Genomic DNA, 13,220 nt, shown 5'->3' with positions numbered 1-13,220 from the left:
GAATAGACTCGACCTCTACTTCTGGCTCTGCTCTACTGTACAAGATTTACAGGCTTGAGAAATCCCCTCTATATTGGGCCACTTCAGAGGCATTCGATCAACCTTCCTCTGTGTGCTGTGGGGCCCAGTTCAGTTCAGAAGCCTTTCCCATGTCTATCCGTCTTATACTGGATGGAATAAACTACTTAATCTATTAAATACTCTTTTCATTGAGGGAGTAGATTGTACATTTGAAGTTCATGTGAAGTGTAAACCATTTGAACCTGGTTATGTATTCTTATCTGGTTATAATATAACCCAGTTATATATTCGGTTTGATACAAATTATTTAGGTTTGAAACTCCTGAGCCCTCCTGTCCTGCAGCCTCAGTGTGACTCTCTACCTAGTCCTGTTCTATGTAATATGTTATGATTAAGTCATATATAAATCAGCTATAATCGTGTGCTTTATCTAGCTTTATTATAACCTATATTTCAAATGTAATGATTGAAAAAGGAAATCCTTTGTGTGCAGCTGGAAATCATATTTCAGCCATAAGATAAGTATCTTCTGTCTGGTTCAGCAGAGTTCATGTGTTGCAAGCACAACAGGGTGTGTTTGGTCCAACAGGCCATAAAGGGCTGACGTAACGGCTGTAAAATAGCTTTGTGTGTTTGGGTCGCACGAAGGCTCACACTGCATTCCACATAGTAGGAAGCCTTCATGGTCACGTCAAAGTACCACAATGAAACCTTGGTGACATATTCTGTGAGGCGCACACACATGTGTAACTCATTATAAGTCCTTATAGGACGTGCTCTACTGTATGATGCCTTATAATGTATTAGTAATGTATCATAATATGTTATGTCTATCTATAGACATTAAACTTCTCTGTGGAATTGTATGTCAACGGAATGGAAATAGTGATGTGTTTGGATTATATACTGTATATATCTATATACTGTCTATATTTTCTGTAATCAGGGCACACTTGGAAAAGACACCCTGGTCTCAAGGTGCTTCCCCTGTATAAATAAAAGATAGCAAAAATCTATGTCCACAGATCTTAAATAGTGGTCAAATTCGATGTCTAATCATAGTGGATGATTACAATGAAATGAGGAACAAAAACATCTAGAAAATATTTATTTACATAATTTGACATAATGTTTCCCCAGAATACAAACCCTATCAAAATCCAAACCCCATTCACTTTCCTTTTACAATCTAAACATGTATAAACATTTAGCTTTGGCAATAAAAAAAAAAAGTAGCAAATCCATTTTTAAAGTAGAATCATGAAACACTTCTGTTATTTGAAATAAAACAAGTTTGGCTGTGTCAAACACGACACTAAACTCTGAGAAGATTTGATATTCATCTGTACAGAAGAAACAAAGATTTAGCCTGAGATATGGCTTTCATTTCACATAGTCATTGTATGCAACAGCTTGCAAATCATTACAAAAATATAACATCCATCAAGCACAATATGGCATGTTTGTTTTTTCTCAAACAATGATCTCACACACTGCAGAAGGCCTTACGTGTGCAGGCATCACATTCTCACATTTGGAGGCGGCTGAAGGGTCAAACCAGATCTCTATCTCACAGGCACGACAATCTGATGTAGATGTGGAGAAAGCTGCTTAAAGCACCTTGACATCTTGATGCCATTCTGCAGTTATCTGTGTGTTGGTTAGACACAATGTCTCCAACGCACGTACGCACAGTAATGGACATTAGGTGTGGTGATGTGCAGAGAACTATGTACTCATAAGAGGTTTAATGTGCGGCAGAGCATCATATGTACGACTCATGTGTACGACTCACAATATTCACAGTGATATTCTTTTCCCTCTTCAACAGCGGTAAGACCATTGAGAATGTCTACTCCCTGTCCACGCTGTATCTCTCTTGTGTATCAGGGGAGGCTGGTGGAGGTAGAAATCGGAGGACGGGCTCATTGTAATGCATTGATGGAATAAGGGGAATGGTATCCAACGCACCACTCCTCATTCCGTTCCATGCACTACAATGAGGCCCGTCCTCCGATTTCTACCTCCACCAGCCTCCAGCGTCTCCACAGCCCTCCAACCCTCCCCTCTGTCAAAGGCCAGATGTATTCTTTGCTTATTCACTCTGCTTCTCACGCTGCGTCGGTCCCTATCCATCCAGGACATGTCGAGGCTCAACAAAGGCACAATAATGATTCTGATTGCAGAGCAGTTGCGTTTTTTTTTCACTTTGCTGTGGTAAGGACAACGTGACAGGTGGTTCATTAGACGTCTTCTAACAAATAAATTGTTTGTATCCCCTGCAGTGAAATACATTTGTGAAAACGCTGCTGACCCTGCAGTGCAATCCGCTCTGCTTCGGCTGTTTCCACAGAACCGCGGTGCAACAATGTCACTTTTCTAGCATCGGAGCTGTATATTCACATAACTCTGTCACAAAGCGTCCCTCTCTCTCTCTCTCTCTCTCTCTCCCTCTCTTCCTTGTGGCCGGCCTAGTAGAGGTCTCTCATGATCTCCTGCAGTAGAGGGTGCAAACACATGTCCAGCTCCGTCTTCTTCAGGAGCTGGATCAGGTGGACGTGGTCGGTGACGATCTGCCTGAGGTCCGTCATCTTCTGCAGGACCTTGGCGAAGAGCTGCAGGGAGTCTGGGTGGTTCATCTTCAGCTGGAGCTCCAGGGAGTGGAGGACGGTCTCCTGGAGCTGCTCGATGGGCTTCACGTTCAGCAGGCCGGGACGATCTGCAGGGGAGGCAGGGAGGGAGGTTACTGGATTAGGCGAGATTTATTCAACAGTTAAAGATACATAAGGATGGTTCATTTAAAAATATTTGACTTTGAGGAGAGGAGAGGAGACACATCAGCTTTGAGGGTTTCACTGGGATAGTCATGAGAAAGTTTTTACTTTTCTATATAACCTTTATTTATGCAGGGGAGTCTCCCTGAGACCAGGCTGCACAAGTAACGAGAATCTGGGATGAACATTTTAAAAAGCTCTTTCTTAAAATATGCCACACTGACGCCTATTACAAAAATAAACATTCATCATCGAGACATTCCAGTTATTATGCTTGGAAATCAAGTCGTATTATCTATCAAATGAAGGAGCGCTGGAAGAAACAAGGGGATTTGCGGAAAATAGTATTTGGGCTCTTTAAAGCTTCTCTATCTGCATTTCCGACTGTAATTTCTGTAATTTAAGTTAATGTTTCACGAGTCTCTTTTGATAGATACGTCTCATTCAAACGATCCAGCCAGACAGGGTTGAAGGTTGGACTTTTATCTCACTGTCCTGACATTACAGTACTGCTCACCAGTAAAACTACACGATAATCATCTGGATTTGATGTAATTTGACATGCAATGCTGATAAACTTATATGGAAAGTGGATATGACAATTGTGACTAAGCAACATTATGGCTGATAAACCTGTGTTGTTTGATGTAGTTTTACAGTAGCTGACACCACCCCGATGTCAACCCATATCAGCTGATTGATCTAATAGAAAAGAGTCTCAAGGACACCCCAAGTTAAAGTGTACCTACTGGCTATTGGTCAGGCTATTCTGCCTGCTCTTTGGGTTATGGGTTTTAGGTTTGGGTCACTGCTAGACCCGTCTATCTAACACTTTACTTTACACCGTCCACATTACAGTATTACAACGTACTGTAATTACTTGAAGGAGAGCAGTTACTTATGTTATTACAGTGTAATAACAACGATTTATAAATAAAATGTGACTGAGTGACTGATCTCCACCCTCTCATCATCATCATCATCATCATCATCGCCACCGCCACTGTCCCTCACCTCCGCTGAGGATGATGACGGCTAGGAAGAGGGCCATGTCGCTGTCATCCAGCTCCAGCGTGTTGAACTTGACGGAGAACTCGAACTTGGGTTCCATCATCTCACAGAAGGGCTTCCTCAGGCTCTTGAGGAACTCCCGGGTCATGAAGATCTGGCCGTAGGAGATCAGCGTCCCGTCCTTGTTCATGAGTGGCGCCATCATGATGATGAGCACCTCGATGACCCCGTACTTCAGCAGGGTCACCTGGTCGTTCAGGTCCAGCCCCACGAAGCCCGGGATGCTCTTGGCGAACTCCGTGACCTCTCGGACTGCCTCTGCCGAGCGGGACTGGCAGCTGTAGAAGAACCGGAGCTCCACCTCATCTGCGGGCTCCTGGGGAACCCCCACCCCGACCCCCATCCCCACCCCGACCCCCATCCCCATCCCCATCCCCACCCCGACCCCCATCCCCACCACCAGAGGGGGCTGTTGGTCCTGGGTGGGAACCTGTCTACAGTTGACGAACTGCTCTCCTTCCATCAGAGACTTCATGTCATGGATGACGAAGGGCTGCAGGGAGACAAACACACCATCACTGACACTGAGAGAGGGAGGGAGGGAGGGAGGGAGGGAGGGAGGGAGGGAGGGAGAGGGGGAGGGAGAGAGGGAGGGAGGGAGAGAGAGAGAGAGAGAGGGAGGGAGGGAGGGAGGGAGGGAGGGAGAGAGGGAGAGAGAGAGAGAGGGAGGGAGGGAGAGAGAGAGAGAGAGCGACAGAGGGAAACATTCTCTTTGAATCTACACAGTGTGAGATTCATTGCTCTACAGTACATGAGACACATCCCTTCTGAGTTTGACAGCGACATCACATGTGTGGTCATGCCTGTTCCCTCCTGTTGTAACTTCAGCACCCTCACCAACACAGCTCTGTGTCTTGCACATGTATCCATTTGTCTTGGCAACAGCCTCCCCTCCCATCTTTGTTATATGTCACTGAGGCTTTTCATCAAGCCAAGCTCACTGTTTGGAAATACATTGGCAAGAACAGACGCTGGCCACGATCCACGAATTACAGCATCCATATCGTCCTTCCTTACGCTTTAGAGAAGAATTGCAGTTTTGCTTTTACAAGCTTGTCATAAATATTTCTACATTCCTGGAGACGGACAGCTGTTCGGTATCACCGGCCGGTATCGGAGAAGAGGACCAGTCAAAACAAGAGGAGAGGAGATGATGGGGAACAGCCTTGGACATATCTCTAGCCTCAGGGACTGGTGACTGTTGTGCCTGGGTGGGTTCAGACAGCGTGCGGTGTCTCCCCTGAAACAACTTCCACGCGTCGAGGGGCATGCAAAGACTAGCCAACATCCAGTGTAGCCGTTGTAATTAAAAGCTATATAAAATGACTGTATGTGTTCCTATCAAAACATTCACATACATCACGAAACCACACATCCTGAAATAAATACAGTACCAGTGAAAAGTTTGGACACACCTTGCCAAGAGTGTGCAAAGCTGTCATCAAAGCAAAATGTGGCTACTTTGAAGAATCTAAAATATAAAACATATTCTGGTTTGTTTAACACTTTTTTGTTTACTACATAATTCCATATGTGTTCCTTCATAGTTCTGATGTCTTCAATATTAATCTACAATGTAGAAAATAATCAAAATAAAGAAAAACCATTGAATGAGAAGGTGTGTCCAAACCTTTGACTGGTACTGTACATCAAACAGAGAATTTCAAAGCAGATCTCTGCCTGCTAAACACAAACAAAATAACCTTGTTGTCATTTCCTGTTTCTTTTCAGCTCGTCGATTCGGGTTCAGTCTAAATGAATCACTCTTCAGGGAACTGGGTCCTGAAGCTAAGCTAACGTTTATTGATCGGGTGCGCAGGATACAGCTGTAAACGGTAGCGTGAAATGCTTATTACAAGCTTCCTCTCAACAGCGCAGCGAAATAAAAGGATCGGAAAAAAAATGAAAAGACAAATAACAGCAGAACGCACAATAAACAATCAACAGCAATAACAGTCAAACAGTTAGTGTAGCCTTGGAATGGTGGAATATATACAGATAAATAGTAGAAATATAGTAGCAATGAGGAAAGTGGTTGTGGGTGTGTGTGTGTGTGTGTGTGTGTGTGTGTGTGTGTGTGTGTAAGAGAATGTGTGTGTGTGTGTGTGTGTGTGTGTGTGTGTAAGAGAATGTGTGTGTGTGTGTGTGTGTGTGTGTGTGTGAGAGAGAAAATGTATGTGTGTGTGTGTGTGTGTGTGTGTGTGTGTGTAAGAGAATGTGTGTGTGTGTGTGTGAGAGAGAGAATGTATGTGTGTATGTGTGTGTGTGTGTGTGTGTGTGAGAGAGAATGTATGTGTGTGTGTGTGTGTGTGTGTGTGTGAGAGAGAGAATGTATGTGTGTGTGTGTGTGTGTGTGTGTGTGTGTGTGTGTGTGTGTGTGCGTATGTGTGTGTGTGTGTGTGTGTGTGTGTGTGTGTGTGTGTGTGTGTGCGTGTGTGTGTGTGTGTGTGTGTGTGAGTGCGAATCAGTCACTGAGTAGTATGTGTGTCAGAAACCTGAAACCACTCTGGAAGTTAGAAACACGTGGCTGAAACCAGAATTTCCACTCCTCTTGTTATAGTAGAGAGCTTTCAACACGACTATAATGGGCCTCTTTCACACACGTCATTATGCACAGTTCCTACCAGGGGAGGCAGAAATCGGAGGACGAGCTCATTCTAATGAGACTGGTGGCAGGTAGAAATCGGAGGACGGGCTCATTGTAATGTATTCCTCATTCCATTCCATGTATTACATTGAGCTCGTCCTCCGATTTCTACCTCCACCAGCCTCCCCTGGTACCTGCTGTAGCAGGGTTGGGGTGAATTCTAATTCTAATTCATTCAACAGAGGAAGCCCATTTGAATAAAATTCTCAAACTGACATCGCCACGTTGTTTTGGTCAACGGCGATTTTTGCGAAATTCATGATTCAATTGAACCAAATGCTAGGCGTCTACTGTCGAACCTTGTCTCGGGAAGTGGATTCAAGGTGATTCAAGACCTTTTCTAAAAGTGAATGACACAGAACTGACTTAACGACCACTATGAACTTCTCTGAGTTACCGGTTCTCACACTGCTGATTGATTTATTGACTGTTGTCGCTCGGGGAGCCAGAGTGAGAAAGCATCTCACTACGTCACATACGGCTGTGTGCGGTGTACGTGACCAGTGAAAGGTTTGGACACACCTTCTCATTCAAAGGTTTTTCTTTATTTTGATTATTTTCTACATTGTAGATTAATATTGAAGACATCAAAACTATGAAGGAACACATATGGAATTACGTAGTAAACAAAAAAGTGTTCAACAAACCAGAATATGTTTTATATTTTAGATTCTTCACAGTGGCCACCTTTTGCTTTGATGACAGCTTTGCGCACTCTTGGCAAGGTGTGTCCAGACTTTTGACTGGTCCTGTGCGTGACCGGTGACATGTGATTTGAAGTCTGAGGCAGAGGGACTGGCCATGGTGATGTGTGCGTGTGCTACGTACCGCGCTGTCCCCGGTCTTCCCTGAGAGGATGGCCCTGGCCTTGGCTTTGGTCAGGGGGAAGTACTTGAGATAGGACTCGTAGAGATGCTTGGCCAGCGAGCGCAGGTCTGCAGCCTCTGGGTGCATCTGCTCCATGTCCGTGGAGAACTCAGCCAGCAGCTTCTCCTTCTCCGCCTGGGGCATCCTGCCAAACCGAATGGCTGGGAACACAACACACAACACACACACACACACACGCAAGTATGCACACACACACACACACGCGCACGCAAGTATGCACACACACATACACACACACACACACACACACATACACACACATACACACACACACACACACACACACACACACACACACACACACACACACACACACACACACACACACATTAAAACTCCAAACTCCTCCAGACGTCAACATGTTCATGGTCATTGAAATGTCTCCACTTCCTCCACATGTGGGATGTAACAAGTATAAATACAAGGCAGCGTTTCACTTCAGCACGTCCAGCTGGCAGGCAGCGCCGCAATAAAGTCAGATATACATAAATCATCTAATTATCTTTCACATCAAGTTGGCGAACGGAGACCCAGAGGTAAAACAAGGGATCGTACAGTACAGTAATACCCAGCGATGCTGTTAAAGTATTCACAAACAGACAAGGACAGGGGCCTCAAGGTTGCCTGTCATGTGACCTGAAGGACAGGGCCGTGTGAGAGCGTGTCGTACAATGAGAGATGGTTGCCAAGGGGACCATTATACCATTGATTGTTCGCCAACAATCGTTGTGTAACATCAATGTTGATAGAGTCAGCCATTACAGCACAGGTGGTGGTCATTGACCTCCCCAGCATGGCAGGTTTCTGAGGACGCCAGACATGCCCACACCACAACCAGAGAGGAGGAGGGGGGAGGGAGGGGGGAGGAGGGAGGAGAGAGGGGGGAGGAGGGAGGGGGCATATACCTAGAAAACAGTACTTTTCCTCACACAGTTCAAACTAGGTCATTTTATCTTCAAACTCAAAATGTTTGGAAAATCAGACACAAAAACAGAACGCCTACGTCTGTCTGTCTGTCTGTCTACAGGAGGTTGACTTCCCCCAGCCCTTCTAAGTCAATCCTTTTGATGAACTAATCTTTTTTTCGTATGGGAAGAAGTCGACAATAACTTGACTCTGCTTGTTGTTTATGCCGGGACCTGTTGTATAATGGTGAGTAGCATAATAAATGATCAGCGCTAGGCTATCACTCACGCCTTCAGTAAACACATACGTTGAGCCCGCCTACGCAGGGGATGACTGCCAAAGGCCATGACACAGCAGATTAGATGCCAACCAGCCAGCCAACCAGCCAGCCAGTCAGCTTGCCAGCCAGTCAGCCAACCAGCCTCTACGGTACCCTGATGAATCATTGATAACAAATAAAAAAATAAAACATCTAAAACTCTCCGACAATATTTCACTAACCACTACAGGGTGTATAATTACAGATAGAGGGAGAGAGAGAGAGAGAGAGAGAGAGAGAGAGAGAGAGAGAGAGAGAGAGAGAGAGAGAGAGAGAGAGAGAGAGAGAAAGTGATAAAGAGAGAGAGATAAAAAGAGAGAGAGATAAAGAGATAAAAAGAGAGAGAGATAAAGAGAGAGAAAGAGAGAGAGAAGTAGGGAAAACAAAACAAACCAGTGAGATCCAGATGACAGGAGGATAAACTCAGGTGACCCGGCCTGCTGCTGCTGCCACTGTGAACACACCTGCACTAGTACAGCCGGGCCCACTGTGTGACTACAATAGAGTACTACACAATAGAATAGAATAGAGCACAATAGAATACAACAGAATAGAATAGAATAGATTAGAATAGAATAGAATAGAATAGAACAGAATAGATTAGAATAGAATAGAATAGAACAGAATAGATTAGAATAGCATAGATTAGAATAGACTATATTATAATAGAATAGAATGGATTATAATGGAATAGAATAGAATAGAATAGCATAGAACAGAACACAATAGAACAGAATAGATTACAATGCAAGCTTTTTGTCTTCTGAACACGCCGTGGTTTAAAAGGCCTCACAGGGGCCGAGGGTTTTCTATCAGTGTCTAGTTTATCATTTCTAGGAGCGGGAGGAATTTCTAACCCCGAACACTCCGTGGTTCTAATCACGGCCACCCTGCGACAGCCTCGGCCAGCGGCCTCACCTGCTGGTCTCTAACGGAGACGGTGAGCGCTTCGGTAAACATGCAGCGTGCGCACCTGTAGGAAGCTGGGCCTGTGAAGACGCAGCTCAGCGACCACAGAGGAAACAGCAGAACGCTGCCTCTGTTTCAGGGTGCATGTCGACCTCAGAGACAGACAGCGGCAGCGGCAGTGGCGTTGGTGGTGGTGGGGGGGGGGGGGGCGTGAAACAACTTTTTCCTACAATCTACTGTCGACCCCACGACGAAATGTCACATTTATTTATGTTTTTAATCTATACCTGAAAAAGTTTTTTTTTTTCTTTTGCTTTAATTGAGATTTGTATTCATGTACAGCACCTCTGATGTGAGGAAAGCGCTTTATAAATAAAGTCTGTTCATTCATCATGATCAGTTGTAGGAGGACGGGCTCATTGTAACGCATGGAACGAACAGGACAAGGTATGAAACACACGTGTTGGACACCATCCCTCATTCCGTTCCATGCATGACAATGAGCCCATCCTCCGATTTCTACTTCCGCCAGCCTCCCCTGACTGACGCCCCTGAGCCGGCCTCACCGTTGTGTGACATGCCCACCGCCAGGCACTTCTGGAAGCGACAATATTGGCATTTGTTGCGGCTTTTCTTGTGGATGCGACAGTGCAGGTCGCAGTGGTCGTACACCAGCTTCAACCGTATGGTCCTCCGGAAGAACCCCTGGAACACAGACACACACAACAGCCTCAGTCAGAGCAGGGTTAGGGTTAGGGTTAGGGTTAGGGTTAGGGCTAGGGCTAGGGTTAGGGTTAGGGCTAGGGCATCCCGACCTCTTCAAGGAGTTAAAATCACGACAGGTCAGCAAAGGATATGAAAGAATAATAAGAATGTCCATGTTCTGTTATTTAATGGGATATTCTTTTACTTTGCCTGATGTTGTTTTGGACGCGTGGTATCGTTTAAGAATCAAAATCATGATACTAAAGCTGGTGTAAAAGTCAACATGTTGATATGGTGACAACACTAAGAGGCTCTATTAACTGGTGGGTTGGGTTCATTCATGCTTTCCTTTTAAGTCACAAGTCAACAGAGAAGTCATTTTTCACCGACTGATAACCCCTCGGAGTCATAATCCTGTAGGCGTGGCTTTATCTACGCTATTATCTACCAAGACGTGGCCCCGCTGTTGTTAACGGCCACTCTTTACACTTGTCACAAGATCATTAGTGACTGCTGTGAAGAAATATCTACTCCATATCTCTAACTGTTCCCCTGAAGAGGGCCGTACCTAGCAATAGAATAGAACAGAATAGAATAGAATAGAATAGAATAGAATAGAATAGAATAGAATAGAACAGAATAGAATGGAATGGAATAGAACAGAATAGAATAGAATTCATTAGAATAGAATAGAATAGAATAGAACAGAACAGAACAGAATAGAATAGAATAGAATTCATTAGAATAGAATAGAATAGAACAGAACAGAACAGAACAGAATAGAATAGAATTCATTAGAATAGAATAGAATACCATAGAATAGAATTCATTAAAATAGAATAGAATAGAACAGAATATAATATTATATAATATTATATAATATACTAGAAGGCATGCCCCCAGAGTCTAATGAGCATACTGTGGTTGCTTTATTTTAGACAAGAGGAACTTCAGGTGTGGCATTGTGGTTAAGACAATAGCACAATAACAATTGTGGATGTTGTTATTGAGCTGAAGGTTGGAACGGTTAGTGTCGAAAATAGATTACTATAATTTATAGATTTTTGTTTTAAAAGATTATTTTTAGAAAGCGGGAAGCAAGGGGGAGATCGAGGCTCCACCTCAATAAAGAATGTTTTGTGTTTTAAAACAATAAAAGTATTAACCTGGTTGGCTGACCCCTCCATCTGGCAGGCCTCCTCTAGTCATCAGGAAAGACAAAGATCTAAACAATGACTCCTTACAGTCAGCCACCAGCTAACCTCACTCCGTCCTACAGGACCAGTCAGTAACACAATCATCTAATACTCTTAAACAACTGGATGGCGCTTTATTTTACAGTCCACCATTGATTAAAGTATTTCTGAATCTGAATTCACCTGATATGTACCAGTAAAGTATCTGGTCAAATAATGATTACCTGATAATGGCATATCAGTAGCACTAAGTTGCACTATCTACTGCAACTTATGCTAGCAGGTTTTGCCTACTTGTGTTGAATTCTTAGAAGCACTGTGCCAGACAGATGTCTACTGTTCCACAAAATGTCCTATATACCAGGCAAGACCCAGAAGACCCGTCTAAACCCCGGAATATAAAACAAAAAGAGCTAAACACAAACCTGTTAGGTGTTGTGGTGGCACAGACAAGTGTTCCACAAATGAATCAACTACAGACAGACTTCTGAGGGCTTCTTGAGGGCACCCACGTTCTGATGTGAAAGTCTCAGCTCTTTCAGAGAAAGATGGAAATACACCTCACACTTCAGGCAGTGTGCCGCCTACAAGGGTGATTATTTTTATTCAGACAGCAGCTCTGTATCGCTCTCCATTCCAGAATATGCCTTCACTGCCCAGCAGCACCGCAGAGGGGAAAAACACTACAGGCTTGTGGTTGAAGTGACAGAGACGTATATAATATTAGATGCAGATTTTTTTTATACTCTGTCTGGTTCTGCTACATTTTGACTGTGTCTGTGTCTGGGTCTGTGTCTGGGTCTGGGTCTGGGTCTGGGTCTGGGTTAGAGAGTTTAACTGATTGTTGGGGTCTTCATGAAATGAAAATGAAAGTGAAAACTGAAAGATGTGACAGAAATGAAGAAAGAGAGCAGTTGAGTCAAAGTGTAGGGAATACATCACTGGTGCTCTTTGAGGTCTAATCTGAAGATCTTTGGGATGTAATCTGGAGCTCTTTGTGGGTGTAACCTGGAGCTCTTTGTGGGTGTGATCTCAAGCTCTTTGGGGTGTAATCTGGAGCTCTTTGTGGGTGTAACCTGGAGCTCTTTGGGGTGTAATCTGGAGCTCTTTGGGTATCTAATCTGCTTCATAAAGTATGACACCTCTGGAGGGGGTCTTTACCTTTTTTTTTTTTTTTTTACATTTAAGTCATTTATCAAACACTTTTATCCAATCCAACTAGCCTACGGGTGTAGCCTACAGAGACGGGTCTTTAGTCTACGGCGGAAGATCTTTAACCAGTGAGGCTTGTGAAAAAAACATCTGAATGGAGATTTGATCACAATGAGATCAGAACACACAGAGAGCGGTGGTACCTTGCAGCCTTCACAGGCGTGGACGCCATAGTGGAAGCCGGAGGCCTTGTCTCCACACACGCGGCACTCGATGTTCAGGATGGGGAGGGACACGTCGTCATGCAGTTTGGAGTACAGAGGGCTGCTCTCTGAGTACCCGGGGGGGGACTCCGGCTCCAGCTTGATGGAACCTGAACCACAGAAAGACAGACATGACATGAGATGAGATGTGATGTGATGTAAAGCAATCAAATTGACTGTCTCATATGTCAATATAATGTTGTTCCTTGTAAATCATTTTTCTAATCAAATTTCGGATGAAAGGCCCGGTAAATATTCAGATGTTCCGGACAAAACAGATAACATTGGACAAAGGCTTTAACAACCGGGGGAGGCTGGTGGAAGTAGAAATCGGAGGACGGACTCGTTGTAATGCATGGAACGGAATAA

The 13,220-nt window shown here is 44.2% G+C and overlaps 1 protein-coding gene across 2 annotated transcripts in view; it reads right to left on the bottom strand.

Moving 5' to 3' along the window:
* Positions 1 to 2,007: 2,007 nt before the first annotated feature.
* pparg (peroxisome proliferator-activated receptor gamma) overlaps positions 2,008 to 13,220 on the bottom strand; it is a 26,419-nt gene continuing 15,206 nt past the window's right edge. For both annotated transcript variants that reach the window (XM_083668753.1, XM_083668754.1), the window contains exons 3-7: positions 12,792 to 12,961; positions 10,102 to 10,240; positions 7,342 to 7,541; positions 3,810 to 4,359; positions 2,008 to 2,740 (exon numbers count right to left, since the gene is read on the bottom strand). In XM_083668753.1, the coding sequence (XP_083524879.1) occupies positions 2,493 to 2,740; positions 3,810 to 4,359; positions 7,342 to 7,541; positions 10,102 to 10,240; positions 12,792 to 12,961 (1,307 nt within the window). In that variant the 3' untranslated portion in view covers positions 2,008 to 2,492. The remainder of the gene's footprint in view (positions 2,741 to 3,809; positions 4,360 to 7,341; positions 7,542 to 10,101; positions 10,241 to 12,791; positions 12,962 to 13,220) is intronic.

The sequence above is a fragment of the Argentina silus genome (genome assembly GCF_951799395.1).
Source record: "Argentina silus genome assembly, chromosome: 4".
NCBI classification, from domain to species: Eukaryota; Metazoa; Chordata; class Actinopteri; order Argentiniformes; family Argentinidae; genus Argentina; species Argentina silus.
Note: the sequence above shows the minus strand (reverse complement) of the source record. Positions and strands in the feature narration are given on the sequence as shown.